The sequence below is a fragment of the Panthera tigris genome, chromosome A3 (genome assembly GCF_018350195.1).
Source record: "Panthera tigris isolate Pti1 chromosome A3, P.tigris_Pti1_mat1.1, whole genome shotgun sequence".
In the NCBI taxonomy this organism is placed as follows: Eukaryota; Metazoa; Chordata; class Mammalia; order Carnivora; family Felidae; genus Panthera; species Panthera tigris.
This window is the reverse complement of record NC_056662.1, coordinates 80,070,003-80,097,729: the sequence shown is the minus strand read 5'-3', so window position 1 is coordinate 80,097,729 and position 27,727 is coordinate 80,070,003. Positions and strand designations below refer to the sequence as shown.

The 27,727-nt window shown below is 33.8% G+C and overlaps 1 protein-coding gene across 18 annotated transcripts in view; it reads right to left on the bottom strand.

Moving 5' to 3' along the window:
• EHBP1 (EH domain binding protein 1) overlaps positions 1 to 27,727 on the bottom strand; it is a 368,736-nt gene that overhangs the window by 223,621 nt on the left and 117,388 nt on the right. For all 18 annotated transcript variants that reach the window (XM_042981497.1, XM_042981498.1, XM_042981500.1 and 15 more), the window contains one exon: positions 27,271 to 27,324. In XM_042981497.1, coding sequence (XP_042837431.1) covers positions 27,271 to 27,324 — 54 coding nt within the window. The remainder of the gene's footprint in view (positions 1 to 27,270; positions 27,325 to 27,727) is intronic.

The following is a 27,727-nucleotide window of genomic DNA, read 5'->3' as shown; positions in this document are numbered from 1 at the left end:
GCCTTATTTTAAAAGGAAAATAATTCCCTATACATAGAAATGCAGAGAAAGAAAATGTACTATGATCATGACAGATCAAAAGCAAAACCCTAAGATTCTGAATAAGTTTGATCAGTTCTTTCTTGTTTAAAATGTTAATGATATAATGACAGCCTCAAGACATGGAAACACAGAAAACAAAAATTTTATTTTTTCATTTAAAATCAGGAATTATACCAATTCCTTGGAAAATAGTATGACAATATGAAAAATATATTTCATAAATACTATTTGGTAAAGAAAAATAAAAGAGTTATCAATCAATTGCATTGTATGTTCTACAAAGAAGAAAAAAACCTCAGCTAGTATAGGGATGGAATTATGAAATAAGCATAAGCAGGTTTATTTCTGATAGTTGATTAGGCAGAATAAGAGAGTAAATCCTACTGACTATATGTACTAAGAAAGGAGATGACAGATCCTCATTTAGGCTACCTCAAAAGGCAAAGCATTTCACATCATACAAAGTATTTCTATTGATAGCTTTTATGACAACCAAAAAACAAAACAAAACAAAAAAATTCAATGATAACCTGGTAGTCTTGATCTACAACCTAATATCCCTATTTTGAAGGCCAGAATTCTGACTTAACTGCAGAGGTACAACTGACTTTTTTTTGGGCAAGAGAAATTAAGAAAGGGAATTCAAATAATGTTGAAAGGCAAGGTTTAGGAAGGGTCACATAATCTCATGCATATTTCCAAGCAATGTTCCAAACAGTTTTGAAAGGACTAAAGTCACAGTACTAGAATCTCTTGAAGTAATTGATGTAGTCTAGTAAAAGTCAAGTCCTAAAATTAAGTAACAAGTTCCATTTTTATCCTGACTGCCACTTTGAATTGGAATTCTCTCCTAGGAAAAGATGGAGAGTGGAGATGAGTTAGTTATGTTGAAGAGGTTTGTCAGGTAAAGAGTAGAAAAGAGTAGCTGAAGGGCACCTGGGTGGCTCAAGTAGGTTAAGCATCCGACTCAGATCATGATCTCACGGTTTGTGAGTTCGAGTCCCACCTTGGGCTCTGTGCTGACAGCTCAGAACCTGGAGACTGCTTTGGATTCTGTGTCTCCCTCTCTCTCTGCCCCTCTCCCACTCATGCTCTGTCTTTCCTTCAAAAGTAAACAAACATTAAAAAATAAAAGACCAGACCAGCTTAGCTGAGAAGGGGCACAGGGTGGAAAAGACTAACATTTCAGAACTTATTATTTCTCTTTAACATTACTTTGAGTCCCTTAAGAAGAATGCTAAAATCTTAGAGCATGAAATCCATCAAGTCAAATTTATACCATGCCTACTCTTTTTCTTTTTTAATATCAAAATTCTTATGCCTGGCTACTATCTACTAGGGATGGATAGAAAATCTACACTTTATCAAGGGCCAAAGACCCACAGGGAAAAAATTAAAACATAACAAAAAATAGTTACTTAGGGTCAGATAGATATTTTTGAAATGAATTTTGTAAACTTTTAAAGGAAAATTATAAAATGTCCCTAATCTGAATCTATGTTCTCTTCCAACTTTCCACACCAAAAGGGGGCAAAGAATGATTTTAATAAGGAAAAAAAGTGGGAAGGAGTTAGAGAGCAAATGTAAATGGAGAAGACGGGCTTCAGGGTGAGGCCAGTTTTAGAGGCAGTGGGACAAGGGTGAGCACAATAGTGTAACCGACTGTACCCTTGAGGAACTTTCTCAAGAAAGAAAGTGGACTGAAAGAATTGGCAGGGAATAACTATCTGTATTTCTGAAACGCTGGAGCCGGGCATGTGCAAATTGAATTAAAGATTTAGTAAATGTTGTCTAAAGTTGAGAAATCATGAAATAGTCATGAAACAGAGTACAAGCATATCATGCAGAACTAGAAACACGGAGGGAACCACCAGAAGAAGTAAATTCTGAAGCAGTTAAAAGAGGCTGCCTCAAGGAAGTGGGTTGGAGGTACCAAGTAAGTGGCAGGGGAATGTTGATTTTCAGTAAAAGTTCTTCCATAACTCATTTGTTACCATGTGCCTACACTGAAAAAAGTAAAAACATAATTTTAAACTCATAAATCAGAAAGGGCCTGACCTGTGTTATAAGTTCTTCTTTCTTTTTTTTTTTTCTAATTCCATCAAAACGTTCCTGTCAAAAACAGATTTGATTTTTTTTTTCTGTGTATACACACGTTAGTTACGGATGATTAACAAAGCATTCATTCTTCTATTTGCTTTGGCTAAGAACTGACTTGTGTTGTGTTAGTGTTAAGGAAATATTTCACTTTATATGCAGAAGATATGAAGTGTTGCTTATTTAAATATACATATGGTAAAAGAAAGGGTTTATACATGTTTTAGGCTCACAAACAATAAAAACATTTAAGTAGATGGAAGTACAGAGTTTATTCAACTTAGTAACTAGGAAAAATGCTACCTACCTTTCTCTTTACCCAAAATTGGCTTTGTGAACATATCTATTTCATATTTTAACTTTAATGAAATGGTAAAAAAAAAAAAGTTATTTAAAGAGAACTGATATCAAATAAGACAGAAAGAATCATGATTATCTTCATTTTGAAATATTCAGAGACCCTTTTTAAAATAATTGTTTAAAACCAGTGAAAAGTAGCTTACAAAATCAGAGTTCCTCAAGTTTAAGACACCTTTAAATAAGTATCCTAATTTAGTCTGACATATAGTCACATATGTGACTTTACTTTTCAGATGTACAGTGTTTAAAAAATAACATTCACTTGGAAAAAAAGTTTTAATAAATGAGCACATATGAAAAATCAATGAAAAAACAAATCTATCCTGTCATTTAATAATTTTTATAAAATCACCTTCTAAATAAAACTACTCAATAAACAAATACTAGTTACAGTAATTTAGTTTCCTGTAACACCTGTTTCATTTAAAGAGAAGGCAGTCAAAAATGATTTAAACTGTACTATCACTAACTTCTAAGTAGATTTTCACTAATTGGGTCCACTGATATAAGGTGGGATAAAGAAAAATAAAGGTGTATAGGAGAAAAAAATGCTGTGGATTACTTTGAAACTGGCTACTAAAAAAGAGAGAAGAAAGGATGGATTTGATGTCAGTTTTCAGATCTTTGTTTTGTTACTAAATTGCTAATAATAGCACAATTTCTAAAAAAGAATTAGATGAGGGATGGAAATTAGGAGTTACAGCAAGGATAAGAAATACTGGTGGCATATGATTTGGACATTCTAAGATCACTTGATGATACTGCAGAAATATATAGTAAGCAAGACTTCAGATCCAGGACTTAACTTCATAGACAGTTCCTCTGACATAAGTACAGATTCCTTTTCCTCTTATTTTCCTTCCCTCTTAACACATACATTTGGCAACTACTGTTTCTTTCAATTTGAGCTAAATTATACTCCTCTTGAATTTTTTTTTATAATGGAGAATAAAGAAATTTAGTCTTTTCTACCTCTTTCTTTGGCAGATCATATGTAGCACAGAACCATTATTTATGAAATAAAAATCACTACCAGTTTAGACTTCTTCTTTTCAATCCCCTGAAAGGTAATAAGACCTTTCTACCAAATTAAATCGAGCAATCTCAGGTAGCTCCCTTCAATTTTATTTAATTTTTAACACACACTCCCTCTAGTCATCACTTTCATTTTATACGATCTTCTTGCTGACATGTATCCATTGAAATCTACTTCTAAACTGAACTCTGAATCTAGTCACCATAACTGTCCTTGAATCAACAAGACCATTCCAAAAGCCTGAGTGAATGATGGGTTTTGTACAATAATCTGAAGCCCTATAGATTTTCACTGGGTCAAGCTATTGTTGGAGTGAATGCCCAAGCAAGAGGCACTGCAGAAGGAATGCAGGTCCCCTCATAGCCCACACCTGGGAAGCAGCTCTGCGTACTTTTACAAAAGTATCAGTTCTAAAAGTACTTCTTTAAAAGCTTCCAAAAAGACATAGGTATAATGTGCATTTTAAAACAGGAAATGTAATAAACCAAATTATGCATTTAATTTACTCTAAATGAAAATAAGGAACAGCAACCTAAAAAAATTATACAACATGCATATGTTCAAAACAAAGAACAATGCTAAACTAAAATCAGTCAATTTATTAAAAGTGGGACTATGGATACTTTTTCCCCTTTTAGTATTTCCAGTATTGTAAATATATCAGTTGTAATAAATATAAAAATTACAAAAGATCCACTATGCTCTAATAAAAAATATATCTAAAGAATGAAAAAGTTATACATCCCAATGTTATTTGAACACTACTCCCAGCACATCTGATTCCCAGAATCTATAACAACAGATATCTTCTTCAGGCATGAACCTAAAAACCCTGTAGGTAAGGCACTTAAATATCTCATTCCAAATTTAATGAGAATGAAATCACCTGGAAACCCACTTACCCATTTACTGGATATTTATAAGTGCACAGAATCTTGCTGAGTATTGTCTGTCTACAAAACAATATACTCTTCCTACCCTTAGGTAGTTGCCTCAAATTAGCAAGGAGAGACAAGACTATCACATGAAAAGTAAAACTATGAGGGAAGATAAAAGAAAACCCACAAGTTTAGTATATAAGTGACAAATTGATTTTTCAAACATTCATTGAGGGTCTACTATTTGTAAAATGTTATTCTAACTACAGAAATCAGTTATGTACACTTAGATTTCTGTCACTCCAAAAATAAGCAAAAAGATGGGATGTTCTGGGAAGCAAAGGAATATGAACCGCAGTAGGACATTACTAACTTACAGGGACAGGTATCATGTTAAGGTACAATTATTCTGTAGCTCACAAAACTGGAAATACATGCCCTATTCTTTCAATTGGCTTAGACAGCAGCATATGTAGCACTTTAATTAACTGTAGCAATTGACATACCTTAAAAGCCAAGATCTGAAATAATGCGCTGTAAATAGTACTTGTAAGCCAGTATTAATCCAAGCTTAACCTATATACAACAAAGTGTTCAATGCTGTATGTACATTTTAAGAAGAAATTCTAAAACAAAAATGCTTTATGAGCAAATTTCTAGTAGTTAGCAATATGCAGAGAACAAGCATTGCTGTTGAGTTCTATTTTTTTAAGCCAGGACAGAAATTTACACATCAACATTAAAAACAGTCCTATTTTAAAGCTATCTCTAGTTTAGATATCTAAACTATCATAAATATTATTAAAGAACATCTGGTCACTGTTCTGAATCAAATAACATTTCTATGCTTTTCTATTTTAATAATTTGTAAATATAAAACTATATATTTTAATCATTGTATTAAAAACTTAAAATTACATGTTATATACATTTGTATATATTAAAAACATCATTAAAAATTCATCTCTTACAAAGCTTAATTAAAACTACAAATCTGTTACCTAAAAAACTTTACATCATAACTTACTTTTAAAACTGTTACATTCAAATATTTTCACAATTTATAAAATTTATATTCTATATTACCCACCTGTTAAAATAAAATTAAAGCATTTCATAGCCCATATTGTTCAATAAATCTACTTGTTAAAAATATTATCAAAGCTTACAATTAAGTGAGGTTTTAAACTTTAGCATGTAGCTAGTATATATACATGGTATGAAGCAGGTGATCTTATGCACTGAATTTTAACTACTATCAAATAATCTACCTCAGTAAAACTGATCTTTACCTAATAAACCTTTAATTACAAAAATTTTTCTTTCAATAAATCAAGTTCCATTTTTCTAAGACAGCTGACTTATGTTCTAGTTGAAGAGATACAAAAAGCAAACATTTAAAATCATGTTATCACATTTATGCAAATACTTTACGTGGGTAGGTAGATCCTCTGAGTGGGAGTGAGAAAATGAATAGAAGTGAGTAATTTGCTACTTCTAATTAGCAATACGACCTTGGACTAGTTACTAGATCATAATACCTTAGTTTCCTTATCTGTAAAATGAGGGAGGAGAACTTTATGATCTCTAAGGCTCCTTCCAGATCTAAATTTCTATGATTTAATTATTTGAATTAAGAAACCCACATCTGCATTAGGACACCAGGTTCTAAAATTACAGAATAACCTAACAGTGGGTTATAACTTAAAACAACACAAATATTGCAACATTAATTTGAAATATATTAACTATTAGAAAGCATTAATGCTTTTAAGATAAACAAAATGCAGGGCAACAGCTGCATACGCCTGTGCTCATTTAATGATAGTACGAACAATGAAGTTTACAGAACAGGACATTTCATTTATGGCTACCGCTTGCAGAAATATTTAATTGGAAAGCCAGAAACTATCAACAACAAGAGAATTACACTGAAATATTTTACATCTTATTTTTGAAACGGAGTTCTGTTATACTCTGTATAGCTTACATATGGAAATAAAGTATTTAAAATGATCACTAAAACTGCAACATAAGAAAAGTGCATATAGGGATAGAGGCTTATTTCTTTTAATAACACATTTCCCGCCCCATAATACTTACATGAATTAACACTATTTTCTGTAAAACTGTGACATTCTCTAAAGGCTTAATGTTCAAACATGTCATTCGCAAACATGTGAATAATAAATTACAACTTTAAATTAAGGTATACGGCTGCTTCCTGTTATTAATCTGATACAGGTATTACTGGAATTCAATTTTCTTTCAAAGGTGTGTTTTTGCAAACAACATTCAACCACCCACACATTATTTAAAAAACAAAACAAAAATTAAAACCTTTGTGCTAGAAATTGTCCCAGGACTGTATTTTGACATTTTTAGCAACCTGACAAACCACTCTGTTTGCTTTCTTCCGCCAATACAAAATCAAGCCAAGAAGCAGTTTCTTCATTTCATTCAATGTCACAAGACTATCCAAAGTCAGGGTAAAGGTCGATCATCAATAATACATGCTGGTGCTACAGCTGAAATATAAATGTTCATTTGGGCCCTGTTTCAAAGACTGGCCATTGAAACCTATTTAATAAGACGTATAAAACTAGGAGAATATAGGAAGACCAAGAAATATAAAATATCCTTTTACCATCAACCTTTGCTGACATCCAATAGCAAATGAAAGAAGATACCAAGAAAACTTTACGCAGTTGGGGGGAAAAAAGGTGTTTTTTTTTTTTCCTAGTAGCTTTAACAATCTCATGTTTTTAAAAATTTGCAGGAGTGCTACCCTGCAGGCATCTATGACTGCATCACGAGGTTTCAGATTTAGTGTGGGTGGTTGGATAAAGTTGGACGTTGACCAGTTTTGTGTATGCTAAAAGGCACCAGGCTGGAACACCATATTCAGCAATTGGGTATGAGACTGCCAGTGCAGTGGGTTGGAAGATGTATGCATTGGCACTCCGTGTGGAACCAGTAGGCTTACTTTAAAAGGTTACTGCAGTCTTGACTTTGGCAGCTGTCTTCTATGAATGAATATGAAGAGTTAAGAGTGAGATCTAGAGTCACACCTATGAAGATCAGAAGTTGTTCATGTTTGAACAACTGCACGTCCTTTAAAACATTAGGTCCTCATAAACAGAAACATGGAATAATCCTTGGTAGGGGTTGGGGGAGATTACATAGTTGGGAAAGTGTCACATTTTAAAACACTCAGCTACTTTGACTCTCAACTTTCAGGGTGACATTTTCTTAAGTTTCTTTTTTTTTTTTTTCTTTATTTTGAGAGAGAGATCGAGAGAGAGCACAAGCAGGGGAGGGGCAGAGAGAGAGGGAGAGAGAGAGAATCCCAAGCAGGCTCCGTGCTGACCATGGAGCCTGATGCGGGGCTTAATCTCATGAACCATGAGATCATGACCTGAGTTGAAATCAAGAGCCTGACGCTTAACTGACTGAGTCACCCAGGCACCTCTTCAGGGTGGCATTTAAATTAAAACGTCGCAGATATAATTATGTAAACAAGTGAAACAGCCTTGTAGTACTTGTATGAGTATCATCAGGTTAAGACCCCCAAGCTTTTTGTCGACTATACACATCTGTGTCTTTCCAATGCACATTTTGGAACTTCTGCCTCTAAAAACAATTTATGATGACTACGCAGTCTCAAAGAACACTTTTACTAATGGCAGCAGCCTAAAAACTACTCTATACTATCAGCTCTTGACTGGATCTACAAAGAAAGGCAGTGCCTCAAACACACACAATGCCTGGTCTTCACAGGTATTACCATGGATCTCTTAGTGCTTCATGATTACTCAAAGAAGACAGCTGTCAAAGGCAAACCATTTCCATAGGACATACTCTTTTCATATTAACCCCTCCCACTTTTCCCTTACCACTAAATCAAATACTTTTCCTCAGCAGAGCTAAAATATGGCGAGATAGAATTATCCATACACAGATGAGTGGTGTCTCGCAGACCTGTGCTACAGCATTTAAAACAGGATCACAGCATGCTTTCAACATTTGCAACCAAACACTGAAATCATATGATCTATTGGGTATAGATTAAATATAGGTTTTTATTAGAGATCACTCTGTTGGTGGATCTTCAGAAACAGGTACAAAGAATCTGAATACAAAGTTAAGTAAAATTATTTCTTAGTAATAAAATAGAAAATAACTGTTTTTCTTAATTAAAAGAAAGCAAAGGAAGCCTGTTAAAACTAAACATGATAAAGTTGAAAGGAAAAGTGTATTAGTTAAACTGGAATTTCAAGCTTATAGATTCTAGAAACAGAGTTCTGTTAAGTGTTCTAATATTTAAAAAAAAACAAAAATTAGGTTTTTTTGTTTTTTTTTGTTTTTTTTTGTTTTTTTTACAAAGGAAAAGTCCATGATTGTTACTCTGAATGAAAGATTAACAGACATATGGGAAACCCTTCCCCACCTACACTGTTAAAATTTAGTTTTTTAAATTGGGAGATTTTGATTTTTAAGAAAGAAATATCACAAATAAATACTAATTATGATGGGGCCCCTAGAGGGCAGAAGTTGGGTACTTTAAATAAGAGGAAATCTATAAATATTTGATCTAATATTGGAATAAAATTCCATATAAACTCTAAAAAATATACTATTTCATCAAGTATTTTTAATCAATGTCAGAAGAATATGACAGAATTATTCTATAATTATAAAAATATTTTTAGCATGGAAAAGAAAACAATTCTAAACTACCTAATTTAACAAGAGGCATTCTTTAAAAATCCTTTTTTTTCTGACACTAGGACCAAACTGTCACTAAAAGAAAAGCAGAGAGGTTCCCCCAAAACTTCCGACCTAAAATATAAGCGGTAGGTAAAGCAGTGAGGTAAAGAAGCCACCCTATACTCCATCCCCAAAATCACAACCATAAAGAGTTGCTACTTAAATATTAGGCAGTGCTCTGTGAACCATTTTATATTAAAATTGGATAGTTCTAAACATCATCCATTGTTTGACACAATGCCATTTTGATGATAAATTGCAATCTATAGCTCAAATAATTCTACCCAGGGATTAACATTTCAGAGGCTGAGCCAGAGATTATGTGTGTGGATCTTGAATTTCATCATCTCCCTTTGGCACAATAGCTTATTCTTCCTTTTTTCATCTATTCTCTCATGAAGGGTCAGGAAAGCTTAGCCTTGCTGCTGCATTCATTTCATCTCTACATTAACCAGATACCTTGCAGTCTTTAGTTCTTCTGTGTTATTCCATTACAAATACTATGCTGCAGTGTAGTATGGCTAATGAGGTTTGTACCAAATCAAAGGGTGCCATCAAGTGGTTATAATACTCTAAACAGCATTACACTAAATGACTATTCTGGATAGACTTCCTTCAATATAGACAAACTGTGCCACTCTTCTATGAAAGAATACATTAATGGGAGTAAGGAATGGGGCACTATCCATATTAACTCTTGTTCTTTATTTTCTATCCTTCAGGGATTGCTTCTCGGCATACTATATGTATGAAATATAATTTTAGAGCCACAATTAGGATTAATATTTAAGTCAGATTATCAAATGATCTTTATTAGGCACAATTCGAGCATGGTAGCACTAAAAGGAATTAAACAAATATATTAATCAAAATTCACGACTAGATTAATAGCTTATTTCTGAAAATAAGTAAAAACAGTACATATAACTAAAATGTGTCTTGTCAGGTCTGTCTCCTATTACTAATGGAAAATTGCAAGGCTATGAAATACAGCCAGTATTATTTGATCCTTTTCATGCAGTCATGCCTAAGGTCTAACAAGCAACCTAGCAGGTGGTGTGAGAATGTATTTTCAGACACTTAAATAACTTTCAACAGTATATGCAACAGGCTACAAGGGTCATTTAAGAGTTCTGAAAAAATAAATCTAGAACTGTCTTAGAAAACACACACAAGGTAACGTAATATTCAAATGACCCACTCTCTGAAGATCTGGCTCAACGGCTACTGCTCTGAACCATCCTGTACCAGGGAAATCTCACAAACAGGCTTAAAGCATCTTCATAACTACATGCTTAATTATCCAAGTTCACAGATCAAACAAGATATAGAAAACGAAATCATAAAAGCTAACCTGACAGAAGATTTAGGGAGCAGTACCAATAAGGAAGCAAACTCCAGGCAAAACTAAAGATCTGATAGCATTATTTTCCACACAGCTGTTATAGACTGTCTACAAAAATATTTCTTATCCCACATTTTCTTCTAGAGCCTTGCCACTCTCCCATCAAGTGGTGGAGTCTCATTCCTTCTCCCTGAATCCGGGCAGGTTTGTGACTGGCTTATGGCTAAGAGAATGAGGAAGTAACACTATGCAACTAGAAGGCTGATTAGAAAAGGTGATGCAACTTCCACTAGAAGAGCTGGAATAGTCGCTCCTAAAGTGTTCAGCTGCCACAAAAGCAGTCTGACTGCCCTAAAAGAAATCCAAACTAACCCACTCAGAGAGGTGAACTATGGGAGCCCTTGAGACTACGTGAAGTGAAAAAGCCCCCATCCTGTGCTCTAGCCCCAAAATACCTCAAGACTATTACATAAAATAGATTCTACACTATCCCTGGCCCAGCTGAGCCCTTCCAAATTCTGACCCACAGAAACTGAGTAACTTTGACAGTGACTACAATCTGATCTATTAAAATGAATCACAAGTGGTAGAAAATGATTGTTAAGTTCTGCAGGATACTCAGCAGATCTCAACCTGCACTGCTGCATTGCTTGTAATAACACTGAGTTGGTTACATATGCGAATGCAATAGGTAAAATTAATGCCCTGAAGCCAGGTAATACATGATGGTAACAATAAGCCTAATGGTTGGAAAAATGAGATTCTACCTATGACAGAGAGGAAAGGATGATGTTAGTTTGGAAAGAAAAAAGTTTAATTCTTATGTTTTATTTTGGGCAAGGAATCATATGTCTTCTTGGAAAAGACTGAATTGGTATTACAGGACCTTATAGCATAGAGGAAAATTTTAAAAATATTTTAGGACAACCCACATGAAAACACTGAAAACCAATGTATAAGAAATAGTAGGTTGTATGGGAAAAGGGAAAAGGACAGAGCCTTAAGATATGCATTTTAGTAAAAAAAAAAAAAAAAAAGAAGAAGAAGAAGAAGAAGAAAAAAAGCAGTTTACTTAAAGGAATGACTTGGGAGGAAAAAAATCACTGATCAACTTCCTTTTGGCAGCTGCCTTTCGGATAAGTTTTTTTCCCCCACAGCCTGCCTTCACCAATTCTTCCTCTGTGTTCCTTCTATGGCTTAAGAACAACACAAGCATCCAATATTCAAACTAGAAATCTGGAAATCATACTAGACTCCCTACCACCATCAACCCTAAGAACTAATCAGTCACCAAGACCGGATTCCACCACCTTCTAAATACCTCCTGAAGCTCTCTCCCCTCTTCTCTGTCTGCACCTGCTAATGTCATTGTCCTACTTAAAGCCCACAGCATCTACTACCTGGGTAACTGAATTGTCTATCTGATCTTTAGATCTTCAGTTTTACACATCTTAATTCATTCTCTATAGCAATATTATGTTTAAACTGTAGGCTATGACCCATTAGTGGATCATGAAATCAATTTAATGACTTGTAAAATCAACTTAGTGGCTTGCAACCAGCATTCTAAAACATCAGGATGGAAGAAGAAATGCTAGAGTACATCCTACAATCCTAGTAATAGTAAGATGTGTTTCATGAAACTTGTTTTTTAAAATTTTTTATTTTATTTTATTTAGTTAAATATAGGTTCCTGTATGTGTGTACTGGGTCATAACATAAAATGTATTTGTTAGTGACAGGTACAGTGAAAGTTTGAAAGATAGAAACTGATTTTTTAAATTCACTATATAAGGAATTTTTATTAAAGCAAGAATTTTATAATCCAAATTACATTTCCTTGCTCAGTTGCCAATTCTATTATTTAAGACAGAAGGGACCTTCTGAGCTATTCCACAGTAAAAAAAAAAAAAAAAAAAACTATAAAATTAAAGAAAGGAATGCTTTAAGGTTTTGTACCTTGCTAAAAATTCTTTTTCCCAGGGTGTATAAAACATTAATTTGTTTTTATATTTCACTATTTTTTTATGTGTGTTTTCCTTTTGTTGCTGAGAAACTGATCTTTCAAAATACAACTCTAATCATTTTACCTCTCTGCTTAAAACTTAAAACTTTTCCATGGCTCTTGATAGCTTACTAGAATCATGAATCAGAATCATGCAGGATCTAAGCCAATCTGTAAGTTTTACTATACTCACAGACAATTCTGATAGACAAGTTTGGGACCCATGACTTCTAGGATAAAGTTCAAATATTTTCATTTAGCATACAAGGCCAGGCACAATCTGCCCCTTGCTCATCTCACTAGTTTCAACCTCTTCTGCTCTCCTTACTTTGCAAATGAAGCTCTAGCAATTTTATCACTGTGCCTTTAGCAAGGCTATTCTTCTGTCTTTACCCCAGACCCCATCCTTCTCACACAACTCTATCTGGTAGGTAAACTTTTTAGTCTTTCAAGCCATAGCTCAAGTCAACTCCTCTCTGAAGTATTCCCATGCCCCTGATATATGCAACAGCTCCTTGACACCCTAAATAGACCTTCCACAAGCCACTTTTCTAGTATTACCACTGTAGTCTCATCACTTGCTCATAGATCTGCCTCCCTAACTAAACTGAGAACTACTTGAGAAACAAAACTTTGTCTTATTCATACCTCTGAAGTCTAGGAAGTAAAGGCATAACCAATTTTGTAGCACATAGTATAATGGAAGTCTAAAAAACAGTCATTCTATGCCCCAATTAAGTAGAACAATAATGGTCTCTTTTACAAAGAGTTTAATCTTACTCATCCTTGGTTGTTGGCTTTTTTTTTTTTTTAATGAGATATAACTGATATATAACATTGTATTGGTTTGAGGTGTACAACATGATGATTTGATATATGTATGTATTACAAAATGACTAGCACAGTAAATCTGTTAATATTCATTACCACACATTATTTACAAATTTTTCTTGTGATGAGAACTTTTAAGATCTACTCTCTTAGCAACTTTCAAATATACAATATAGTGTTATTAACTACAGTTACCACGCATTGTGCATGTTTTGAAAAAAAAAAAGCCAATAGAAAAGGAATTTTGGAAAATCTAGACTAGAAGAAGTAGGAAGGCATATATTATTGCTTGCTTTGGCTAAAAAGGTTTAATATGTATAAATATAATGTAAATAAACCTATGATATCTAGTGATCTAATCCAGTTCATGTCATTTGACTACTTTTCTAAACTTTTCCTCCAGTTTAATGAGGAAGAAGAAATTCTTCAAATTTATTTTACTCAGATTTATTTATTTCCAGATTGACTCTATTTTCAAAAGAATGCAATGATTCAAGTATCATATAATCAAAGTCATTAGTTAAGAACAAAAAGAGTAAATAAAAAGGAAAGCAAAAAAAAAAGTGATATGAAACAATTCTGGCTAAAGAAAAGTCTCAATAGAGTATTGTTTTCCTACCTCACATCCCTCTCCCCCTCCAAAGGACAGCTCTGTGCTTCCTTTGTTACAGATAGTTATATACAGAGAAAAGAATTTTTATGTGTGTGTGTGTGTGTGTGTGTGTGTGTATACAGAGAGAGAGAGAGAGAGAGAACTTTCTATTAAGCCATTCAACAAACATACTTAATACATTCAATAAATAATTTTCCTTTCAGTCTAATTTATTCTAATGATTTAGCTGAAATAATTAATAAATGCCACAAGACAATTCAGACTGCCAGAATCTTAAGGTAAATAGCTCCGGGAAAAAAGCTATTCAGGGAAATAATGAGAGACTGCTCCTCCTCTGGAGGAGCTGGCTACCAGCTACAAATAGTCTAAGGATATACTGTATACAGCTAGCTCTCTTATTTAAAGTACATAAGAAGCAACTTGGACAGATAATAAAATATAGATGTCTTCATTATTATTGTTGTCTATGATCTTTATGATTTCAAGAACACAGTAATGTACATAGGGCTCCTAAGATTTAGGAAACAAGGAGTCCCTACCCTTGATTCTGTTACTATTATACAACTTGAGAAATATCTTCCCTTTACTGGTTTCCTAGTAATGAAAGTATCAGCTGGGCTGCCTGGGTGGATCAGTCAGTTGAGCACCTGACTCTTGATTTCAGTTCAGTTCACGATCTCATGGGTTCATAAGATCAAGTCCCGTGTTGGGCTCCGCACTGACAGCACGGAGCCTGCTTGGAATTCTCTCTCTCCCTCTGTCTCTGACTCTCCCTCACTCACTTGCACACACGGGCATACTCTGTCACTCTCTCCCTCTCTCAAAATAAACAAATAAACTTTAAAAAAAAAATAAAGAAATTTTTAAAACTTAAAAACAAATCTATCTTAAGGCAAAGAATATTCTTCAAACATTGAATTATTTTAAACTAAAGTACCATATTTATCAGAACACTGTTTTATCATATCATTAAGCATAAGATTGTTATTAAAAGACACTATTTCATCAGTGTCTAGAAGTCACAGTGCTGATAACAGTCAATTATTATACCCAATTTATGGTAGAGCAGAGAGATATACTAGGTAAATATGCCTCATTAGTTTAATGATATGGAGAGATTAATGAATATGTCATAAACAAAAAAGAATCACAAAATAAAAATTTAAAGACAAGTTAGGTATTAAAATAGAAAAAAATGGGTAAGACAATACATTATTCACAGAGTTGTGAAAATCTTACTTATTTTCTGGAGATATTAAAGGTATTAAAGTACCAAGACAGTTTTGTATTCTCAAGCTGATAACTGTCTACACTGGATCTGAATTGCACATGCAAATTTTGTTTCCCTAATCAGATACACACTTCTAATGTCAGCAATTCCATTTTAATAGGATATAATTCATGAAAATATTCCATTGCTTTTCTATCAGTACAAATGGACCTATATCTAATTATATAATGCAAAGTTCCATTTCTATACAAAGAAATAATTTAACTTAAAATTATTTTTAAGATTTTTTTTAAGTAATCTCTACACCCAAGTGTGGCTCGAACCCACAACCCTAAGATCAAGAGTTGCATACTGTACCAACTGAGCCAGTCAGGTGCCCCAATTTAACTTAAAATTTTAATAGTTTTTGTTTGTTTTTATAATTCACTTCATGGTTGTCTTTGAGCAAAGAACTATGTAGGAAGTCTCCAACATATTAACCAGTCTTTCAAGATGGTTAGTGTGGCAGAAAACTAGAATGCCAAAAATCCATTCAATTTTAGACTAAGGAAGTTTTATTTACATATTCCTGAGAGAATATAGAGATAGTGAGAGTAGCAAATTGAAAAAATCTTAAATACTTTTCTACTAAAAGTCTAGAGTGGCATTAGAACCCTACTGTAAAGCAATTACCAAGTCTCTGTTCTACTATTTTTCTTCAGTGAGAAAAAAGACCTCATGCAAATTCATAACATCTTCTACACACTAGCATCTTTTAACTGCTAAATTTCTATGAATTAACATGTAAAAAATTGTTCAAATACACTGCTGGTTTTAAATATCTGTAATGAAGTATTAAAGGTTTGTTTTGATGGCTATCTTGTTTATCAGTTTCCTCCCTCCAACTGGCAAAAAAAAAAAAAAGAACTGAAAGTAACTATGGCTCTCTTTCTCACTCATCTATAGGGAAGGTATCTGAAGGTAACTAGCAAAGAAGATACTATATAGCTCTAGCAATTTAGAAGACAGACTGCAGTTTCCCACTATAACTCAATAACTAGACAAATTATATGCCATCAAATTCATTCACTATCAAGTTTAGACTATTTTTTACTTTATAGAAACTGAAATACACAAGGCTTTGGTATCTTCCTTAGTTCCCAGAACTCTCCTTTTAAGTCCCCTTATGATCATCTCCAAAAACATACAGTCATTAGAGATACAGTAATCATTCACTAAGATGCTTTCTATTCTATTACCAGTTTTAAACAGAAATGTCTATCACAATGCAAAAATATGCTACTGCTCTACTTCCTTCAGTGTTAAGGTCATTTGATGAAATGTATATACATTAATTAAAACTCTAACAAATTTAAACTTTTAAATATTACTCAATAATGTTATTTGGTCTTTATGCTAGTACCCTCCATTTACTGTCCGCAAAAAGCGTACAAGATTAAAGAAAGTAAGACACAAGGATGGCTACTACCTAACGTTACAAAGTGACAAAATAGGTTATCCACCTGAGAAGTGGTTTTCCTGCTTCTATATGTCACTCAACTATTTACCAAAAATTGTAAAAACATTCAGTGTTCCTTAAAATGTTCTGGGCAGAGATTTCACTGAAAATCTGATTTTTAAAAAAGGTGGAACTTCATCTACAAAATTTTACCTATTAAAGAAAGATATTAAAAAGATCTCAATCCTCTGAAGTCCATCCATGCAAGAACCTCTAAGAATCCCAAAATTTAAGGTCTTTAAGAGCCCTTGCTTGCTTATGATAGTGAGCTGGCAGTGCTATCTGTTACCAGTGAAGGCTATTGCCTGCCTAATGAGGAAAGGATGATTTCACAAACACGAATGGTTGGATAATATACATCCTTTCTGAAACATTGTGCTTATAAATGATCTTTGGTCAAGCATATTCAATTCCAAATCCGGTATTCAAGAGTTTCCATGACCTGATCCCTTTTTTTTCTTTTTTCGTTTTTTTTTTTTGTTTTGTTTTGTTTTTTACATAGAGCGTGTACGCATGCACATGCGAGAGCACAGGGGCGAGGGGCGGGGTGGGGGGAGAGAAAAAGAGAGAGACAGAGAAAGAGATATCTTAAGCAGGTTCCACGCTCAGTGTGGAGCCCAATGCAAGGCTCAATCCCATGACAGTGGGATCATGGAAACTGATCATTTGACGTGAGCTGAAATCAAGAGTTGGATGCTCAACCAACTGAGCTGCCCAGGCACCCCTGACCAGATCCTTTTTAACCTAATCAGTTAACTAAGTAATTTCCTTATTCCCTCGTTTCCCTTCCAAGTTTATTATTTTCCTCTCATTTGTAAAGTTTCTGTGCCATTTATTATTAGCATGTATTGAATTCTGTTTTTCAAGTACTGTGCTAGATGCTTTTTATGCTTTTAATATCTCTAGTCCAAGGTATCATTTTGTAAAATATCTCTGTTTTATGGATGAGAAAACAGAGGTTCTGAAAGGAGAAATATGTATGAAGTCCAAATTTACAGCTAGCAAGTGTGATTCATGATTCAAATCCAGGCCTGTGTCCAAAGCCTTGCTTTCAGCATCCAATGCTGCTCCAACTTTTCCTTTTAGTTATCCTCAACAGTCAAGAAGATGCATATCTCCAAGGACTAGGACTCAGGACTAGAAGCAGCTTAATCAAAATAGGACACTTCTTTGAACTCATGTTTCATCTTCAAAATTCGTATGACTTTTCCCTATTTCTGAAATGATTCTGTGGAGATTTCATTATAAAAATACCTTGAAGTACATGTTAAAGAAGAGGATTTACAACACAGAAAGAAACTGCCACACAACTCTAAGGATAAACAGAGCCATGTTTGGCAAACAGCTCTTAAAATGTTCTTGATAATTTCAGTACATATTAACTCATTTACCTCTAACTTCTATAGTACTTTTCAGCCATCATTACACATTTAGCATACTATACTTCATTTATTCTTGTTTCATGTGTTTATTTCTCAAGCCAGATTTTAGTATCTGAGCAGAGATGTTCCCATGTATCCTCCATAGTAATTAATTATTGCAGCTAGGCTCTACACCCAGTGCCTAGGACAATAAACGTTTGATGAGTGAATTAGTGAATAAATGCATGGGTAAAATGGATGGGGCTTGAGAGTCTAAAGACTTCCATTTGAGACCAAGCTAAGAGGTTTTCTGTATGTTCTTGAGCTAGTCATTTAACCTCACCAAGTCAGAGAAATTATAATAATGTCCACTTTAGAGAGATTTCTCAGGGATTAAAAGAAGTATTTATTTGAAAACAGTTTGTATTCTTTAACAAAACTTACCAAATATTATTTATGAAGTTATAAATGATCAGTTGAAATAGTTTAATTTTATTTTAAGAGGCAGGTAAAGGAAGATCTTTAATATATCACATTTGTGTAACAAAGTAATTTTAGAAACAAAAGTAAAGTGTAATAATTCTGGTAAAGTATCATCTTTTTAATCGGTCTAAGTATGAGGACATAAAATTATTTTCCTAATGAGATATATTTCATAATGTATAAAGTACTGTTTTACACACTCACCCACTCCTATTTTCCAAATCTTTAATTTGGAAAAAAAAAAGTGGGTGACCCCAATATTCTCAAAGCCTTCTCCTTTCTGCATCAGAATTCTGATTCAGTAGGTCCAAGTTGGGGCCCAGGTGTCTGCATTGTTAAAAAAAATGGCATGGACGATTTTAGGGCACCAAATGCTAATTTAAAACTAAAAACATCAACACTTCTTTACCACTATTACCCACCATGTGAACCATGTAATTTTGTAGGTCCACAGCAACTATATAGTCAATTCTTTAATTTCTTAATTATAATGAAACTCAACTAAGTGGTTATAAATTACTATAGCCCTAGAGGAATCAACCAATATTTTTTAAAGTAAATTCTATGCCCAACTTGGGGCTTGAACTCATGACTCTGAAACCAAGAGTCACATGCTCTACCAATTAAGTCAGCCAGGAGCCCCTAACCAATATTTTTAAAATTAAATATGCTAGAAAGTAATCTCCTGATCTATATGCAGTTCCACAAAGGAGCCATAATCTCTCTTGTCTCTGCTCAAGGTAACCCAGCCACCTGAAGCACTTTCCAAATTCCCTGCAGCTATCAGGAGTACTTAATTTTTTTTTTAAATGTTTTTATTTTTGAATGAGAGAGACAGAGACAAAGAGCAAGTGGGGTAAGGGCAGAAAGAGAGAGGGATGCGTAATTTGAAGCAGGCTCCAGGTTCTGAGCTGTCAGCACAGAGCCTGACATGGAGCTCGAACCCATGAAGCACGAGACCATGACCTGTGCCAAAGTCACACACTTAACTGACTGAGCCACCCAGATGCCCCAGGAGTACTTAACCTTTAATCTGAAATCTCTCATTTGGATTTTGGCTAATACAGTGCCTATGCCTATATTATACTGTCTAAATTACAGCAACAGTCCCAAGGAGGCCTGAGGCAGCACTCAGTCAAACATATATTTCTGCAGCAAAATGAATAACCATTCATACTAAGTGGAATAAATACTACAACTAGCCTCACTTCAGGTCAGGACAGGTTTGGCCACCAAATGAATTTGAACCAAATTTTTGAAAAATACGTATTTTAAAAAGTCTTCAGATAGTAAAGATTTTTGGCTTTTGAGGTTACAGATAAAGAACTGTAAAAACTTTATCAGTAAAGTTTTTTATTTTATCAGTAAAAAAAGACTGTAAAAAGATAAAAAAACTTATCTTTTAGGTTTCAGTTTATATATTACTTTCATTAGAAAGCTTCCTCTAACCCACCAAAACTGGGGTTGGTATGTTCTATATGTGCACTTGTAATGCCCTATACTTATTCCTATCTTAGTGGCTGCCTGTTCATCTCCCCCTAAACGGTAGGGTACCTGGAGTCAGGGGCCACATCTTTTTCACTATTACATGCTCAATAACTAGCAAATATCTGCCACATAGTATCCACTTAATCAACTTAGTGAATAAATAAGCAATTTTAAGCATTAAGACTTTAGTCTAGTAAAATTTTATATTATTGCTCTACTTACTTCATCTGTAAAGTATGATTAACATCAATAAAGATGAATTTCCACATAATACATTATGATAACAATCAGGAAATCCAACCAAAAAGACTACCCAATAGCATATGCACCGTGACAGTATAAAAACAGTACTTTGTGGCTGTAAAATAAAACTTTTCCTTAAGTTTGTTAGCTAGAACATTTCACAAAGTAAACTACAATATGAAATAAATTATTTAACATGCAGTAGTTTATTTACATTTTTGACACAGGACTTCTTGCATTACACATAGATAAATACAGTACAGTTGACTTTAGATTTTAATCCATTTGTGGTCCCTTCTGTGTCAAGAATTTTAGAATGTAGAATCTGAAGATGGAAATTTGGTTTCTTCTAATTAATATGCTCTAATAAAATTGAAAAATAATTGATAAAAAATTAAAGACATTAGGCAAGATGAAAATGGAAAACTAAGGAAATATTTAAGCAAATAGAGTTACACAAGAATCTTATGATTTTGAGGATTCTGACAGGCTCAAAGCACGCATAATCATTCTTGAGCATACTTTTTTTTTTTTTTTAACATTTTTTTAAGTTTATTTATTTTGAGAGAGAGAAGGAGAGAGTTCACCAGCAAGGGAGGGGCAGAGAGAAAGGGGGAAAGAGAGAATCCCAAGCAGGTTCCAAGCTGTCAGTGCAGACCCAGAGGAGGGGCTCGAATCCACAAACCATGAAATCATGACCTGAGCTGAAATCAAGAGTCAGTCATTATACCACAGAGCCACTCAGGCGCCCCAGGCATATTTCTCTTTTAAATGAAGCCAACATTTTTCCACAATTTTCTTTGAAGCCAATGGGTCACTTGGGAATAAAAGATATAGATTTTCCTCCAGAAGCACAATCTAAAAGATTTCTGAACTAGAATGGCACATTAAATATGTAGTATTAAAAAAAATATAGGAAAAAAAGGAATATATATGGACTTTCTCTGAAATTGGACAAAAATGAGAGTGAGCTAGCTGACAAAACTTCATTTAACTACTAGCTATATCTAGAATACCCTATCTTATTCACATAGCCAGTCAGTTACTATTCACATAATCATATATGACAACAAGGTGACATTAGAGAAACCCAGGAAAACCTGTGTACACTATGAGTTTCCTATCCCAAATCCAGGAGTTTAATTCTAAGAGGTTGGGGGGTTCAGGGGGGAAGGAAGCTCTGTTGCTTCTAATATAAGTTAAATTTTTTTCTATGTGGAAACAGAAAGAAATAGTATCACTTTTCAAGTACAAAATAATTTTGAACCATAGGCCTACCAGATCAGAAAGATCATCTAAAAGGAAGTTTACAAAAAAGAATTTTATTTTCCATTTGTAGATAGATCACCTTTTCTGGCATGCCAGTATCTTTTAGCAAGTTTCTAAACCAATGATATTCAAAAGCGGCCTTCATCATTAACAGAAGGAATGATACAATATCTGAGATGTACTTCAAATTATCTGGTAAAAATAAAAAATAGAAAAGTGGATGGACCAATGAAATAAATTTGGCAAAATACTGACAATTACTGAGGCTGAGAGATGGGTACATAAAGATGCATCATATTATTCCTACTACTATTATATATGTTTGAAATAATTTTAAAAATTTAAGTTGAGATTTTTTAAATTGGATGTATATAATTAGTATACAATACTAACAAATACAGATATATGGGCATTACTGACTAACCACTCTCTAGTTATTGGGTTAACAGAAGAACAAAAAATGGAGTTGTTCCTAGTGGAAGTTTGAACGTCTTCCCCACCTACCTAGTGTCACTTCCATGTAGAAGGAAGGTCAACAGGGACTGATCAGGTTCAAGAAAGTTAACTGGGTCACATTTCTGTGGGGTAGAATATTAATAGGCAGGCTATAAGTAGGACTATACTAGAGCAAATGTCCTACCCTAAAAAAGCTAGGCCATCTCTAATTGGTACTTAAGATTATAAATTGTTGTATTGGTTACATGTGGGAGGAGATGTTTCTAATTTTTGTGATATGTGGGTTGTGGTGTTGTTATATGTACTATTCACCCTTTGGGACTTTGGAAACTAGTATTTATGAGTTTCTTGGGGCTAAAAAGATGATCCCAGTTTGGAGTTACTGAAGAAGCTATAGCAGTTTAAATGGAAGCAACTGCAAGCTATAGTTCCTGTAAAAACTAGCCAGTCTTTACCCAACCATTGGAATGAGATCCTTTGGCTGAGATGACACAGAAGAAAATGATTAGAGGAAATAAGAGGCAGTTATATATTATTTTTCCTCTGAAAGAAAAAGCAGAGGTAATTTATCAGGCTACAATTCTGTGAGATCAAGAGACTGAGTAGATTTCAGAGGAGGATTCAAACTTAAATTTAATAAGGTCAGAAACTTTGATTTTAAATTGTTTACCTTGTATTGTTTGGGCTATTATATCATCTCTATTCGTGGTATAATCTTGTCAGTTGAGTGAGTGGCTGTACAACCAATCTTCTTCAATATAATCCAATAAAAGAAACAAAGCAAAGGAGATCTATAGTACTGTCTTGGAATTAACATAATTAATATCGCATCTAATCCATTTAAATGGCTTCTGGAGGTAATATCACATAAATGGCAATAAAAAGGGCAACGAGATGGCCAAACTGCCCATCTCATTGGTCACAGGTAAAAACAGTGGGAAAGACTGAATAGGTGGCCTCAAGAAAACACATTACAATACTCTCTTCATCCCTAAGGAGGACACAACATCTCAAGTGAATCATCACATGCCTATTGCTAAATTTACTGGGTTAGTGGTAAAAATAAATAAATAAATAAACGTCTATTGATCATTAGTGGGTACTTCATGTTTTGTTTTGGGTGGTTTGTTTTTTGTTTTTTATTTTGGGGTAAAAAAAGCAAAAAAGCTCTTCCTTTCAATTATGTCATCAAGAACAGAAACTACTCTAAACTCACCATTGTCTCTCTTGCCCTCACCTGATCCTTCTTTTTTTCTGCTTGGAGTGCCTTTTTGTTGCATAACTCCTTTTTTTTTTTTTTTTTAAACTACACTGGGCAGACACTTCCTCCAGGAACTCTTCCCTGATGCTGCCCTCCTTTATAGTCTCCTAAAGAACCATTTTTCTTGCATTTCTGTCTTTAATTATATGACACCCTTAATAGTTTATAAATTTCAGAAGGACAGGATACTTCACACCATCAAATATAAGTCTCCACTCATTTTTAAATGATGTACCATCATTTTATACAGCACTAAGAAAGAAAAAAACACAACTAATTATAATTGCAGGACATCAAAAACTTAAGATGATCTAATTTCAGAGAAGTTAAATGTGGGGGAATAACATGCATCTCAGAATCAAGGAAATTCTACATGTTTTTTAAATATTTTTTTAATGTTTATTTGTTTTTGAGAGAGAGAGCACACACACAAGCAGAGGAGGGGCAGAGAATTCGAAGCCGGTTCAGCACTGACGGCAGAGAGCCCAATGCAGGGGACCTGAGCCAGAGTCGGACACTTGGCCAACTGAGTCACCCAGGCACCCCTGAAATTCTACATGTCTTAATTGACTTTGTAGCTTCAATATTAACAAAATTCTGGGCATACAGAAAATGCACAACAAATGTTTGCAAAATGACTGACTGAATGAATGAATTGAACCTAGCTTGATGTTTTTCATCAATATGCATTTTTTAATTTATTCAAAAATCAAAAGATTCTTTTTAAAGAATAAAAATTTTTAAGTTTCAAAACAAGACTTATAGGTATAATTCACAAATATACTGGTTCTGATTTTAGTTGGATACCTTAAAGTACCAGGAAGGAAAAAACAACTGTTTTCGAAATATAACTATTATGGCTTCACATTAAAATAAAAGCCACAATGTCAAGTGCCCGGGTGAACAAACATTATTATATTATGGTAGATGAAAAAAAGAAACATGTTGCTTTGTGATATCCATTCTTGATGATCTGCACTAATAATATGGAAATGGACTGTGAACAATCCAAAATAAAGGATAATTTAAAACTCGTTTATATTTGTTTTTGAAATATTTTCATATACTCGTATTGTGATTAGATAAACACAAACACAGACTGTCTGGCCCAGGGGTAGATATTAATAAATCACGAACACTTGTTTAATTTCAGAAAACAAACTGGTTCTTAATCTTGGATTACATTTATAAGGGGAGGATGTCCTAAATCAAAAGCTGAAACCTTTCAAAAGATACAAGTATGTTTAAGTTTAATCCAAGTGAGATATTTTCAAGTTGTGTTCTCATTTCTTGAGATAAGTCTAGAACCACTGAGAAGCATAAGTGGTATAAAGGAACAGAAAGACTAAAATCCTGCAACTATAAATTTGGAAATCTAGCTTCCTTTCTTTCACATTTTTCCATGTCCTCTAGAAAGAAAATTATAAAAATAACTATCCCTTACTGAACTAGATGCTTTCTATACATTATTTCTAATTTTCAGTAACCTATAGAGTAGATATTAATGCCATCACTTTATACCTACATACATTGAGACTGTAAAAGATTAAATAACTTGTACAAGGTAACAAAGCTAGCAGCCGTAAAATCACCTCTAAAGTTTTGACCTATGTGTAAGTAGCTTTCTGATCTAAAGAAGAAATGTCAGAAAAAAACTGGGAAATCTTTTCTGTGACCAGAAACAAAAGAACCAGCAAAATGAAGGCAGCATTGCCTTAATTTACACAAAGAAGCAAGAAAGCTGCTTTGGGAAAAAAATATTCAGAATTCTGAGGACTGATAAATTCCGGAATTCTATTTTGTAATGTCTAGCGGTAGTCAATAACTTTTAGATGGAATATGTACAATAATTAAAAACTACCTTTACTAATATAATACATATGTACCTCACAGGTTTATCACTATGAAAGGCTGATTAAAACTTCTCTATGACTCTACAATTTCAGTATTTCTTTCTGATTTTATCACTAAGGGAGGTAGTTATTGCATAGGAGTTAGGGGCACAGGTCATAGAGAATGACAAGACCAGATAAAATTCTAACATCATAGCTATATAACTTAAGCAAGTTACTTAGCTTTCCTAAGTCTCATTTGCTTTATTCATAAAATAATGTTATTAATATCTGACTCACGGAGTTATTGTATGAGTAAATGAGATAATGTGTACAAAACATTCTATACAGTATCCAGTACACAGTAAGTGCCCAATAAATGTTATGGTAATATATTTTGGATAATTCTCTGTTTTATTGAGATATATTAAACAAAAACTAAACTTTTTTTATTGGCTGTGGGGTTATGAAACAAAGTGGAAGGCGATCCATTAATATCCCATTCAAAGAGCATGCCTTTTCAGTGTTAGAATGTTTTACCAACAGACTTTCAAACAAAACCCCAGATTTTACAAGAGAAAAAGAGAGACTTCAGTCCTTTGAAATTGTAAAGGGGAAGCACATTTAAAATGTGGGGCAGAATACACTGTAACATGTTACTGCTACAGGAATACAAATGTTTCTCCAGACAAGAGTCAATTTCATCATTTACCACTGAGGGGAGCTGTAACCTAGGAAAAGGTTTATACAGAGTCCCAAGGCTATTTTTAAACTTTCTCACACCTTACAGTATTCAGTTAATAAACTCTGTTTATGCCTGCTATAAAAATAGACTTATGCACCTTTCAATGGGCTACTTTAAAGTAAGTTCTTCAGAAATTTAGAACTGGTATGGCTCTATCTTAAGAGTAATTAAGATTTTCTAAACAAACATTGTTTTTACCATCAATTACGACTCAAATTTAATTGGCTAACTCTTTAACACATCAAGTTAATAAAGCGATTACAGATCTATAATTGAGTCACGAGTGCTGAAAACTAAAAGACCATCCATGAGGGAGAAGCTCTTATATGAGAATGAAAGTTAGCTTTTAAAGCTGTAACCAATTTCAAGAAGTCTCAGTTTGTTTGATTTAAAACCTTTAATGACTACTCCAAGCACAATGTTCAAATCTATCCTACAGAAAGGACAGAATTGTTAACATGTATGAACATTTAACACAATTACACTGACGTGATATCCAGCCATCAGAACTCTCCCTACCATGTTTGGACCTGATCTTCCCAAGCTTCCCAGCTCCCCTGGGCTAAAAATGGCCCAGCCAGTATAGTATTCCTTTCATCACTGAGATATACAATGAAGTCAGGCGATACACTGACTCTGGAAGGAGTCAAAGCATGCTATAAATCTGTTATAAATATATTTTAGAACTTCAATCGTGATCATGATGATAACAATGGTAACAGCTAATATTCACTGAAATCATTTAATCTTCACAAGAACCCTATAAATTTGTGGCTGAAAAGTTAAGAAACTTACCACAATCACACAGCTTGTAAGTAGAAGAGCCAAGTTAGGGCTTAAAATTAGGTCTGTCTGACTCCAGAGCCCACATTCTTAATTCACTCTATTTTCATTGCCTACCTTCCCTAATCCCCATTTGAAAATATTTACTGAACACCTATTATATACCCGCTAGTCATGCGGGATTCCACAGTCTGTATATTAACTGAAGATGATTATTAAAGCACCAGTCTAAAATCTCTCAACCTAAAGCGCTAAAGCATGTACTTTATTTTTAAAGATGTCAAAGGGCATTTATGATTTTGTTCAACAAATGTTGAAAAAAGCATTTGCTATGTGAGAAGCACCATGCTAGATGCTGAACAGATAAAAAGATGAGTAAGACCTGGTCTTTCCTTTAAGCCCCAAACTAATACAAAGTATACTCATAATTCAGTAGAGTATTTTTACTTTTATAATTGTAACAAAAGACCTTCTTAAAAATAATTCTGCTACTGGCAATCATTTCATTAAAGAAATTCTAAAATCTACAAATCGCTATTAATTTTAATAAAGTAACATTTCTTCTACCACCAAAATGCTAGTGTACTTTAACAATGTATACAGTCAACAACGTGAAAGGTGATGAAATCTGCCATTAGCTTACATTTTCTATGACAAATGTCCACTCTTTATCTTCAAATTCCTCTGCATGAGGATCCTGTAACAAAAGCAAAATATAAAGTTGAAATAGATTTCTTTAAACCATTCAATCCAACCAAGAACATACAAATGGCCGTGCTTTTACCTTTTACCAACTGTTAAAAAGGGACAAGCAGAATAGCCTACTCTTAGAAACTTCCATAATTTCTCTACATCTAAATCATTATTTTATATTGAAAAATTCTCTATTTTACTTACGTTGATGCATGTAATTATCTTCCATCATTGCACCACTGAAAAAAGAAACCTGATCAGAGAGAGTGATAATTTAATGAACTATTAAGAAGCACTTTACTAAGATATAAAATGCTTGGGGTGCCTGAGTGGTTCAGTCCGTTAAGCATGGGACTCTTGATTTCAGCTCAGGTCATGATCTCAAGAGTTAGTGGGACAGAGCCCCA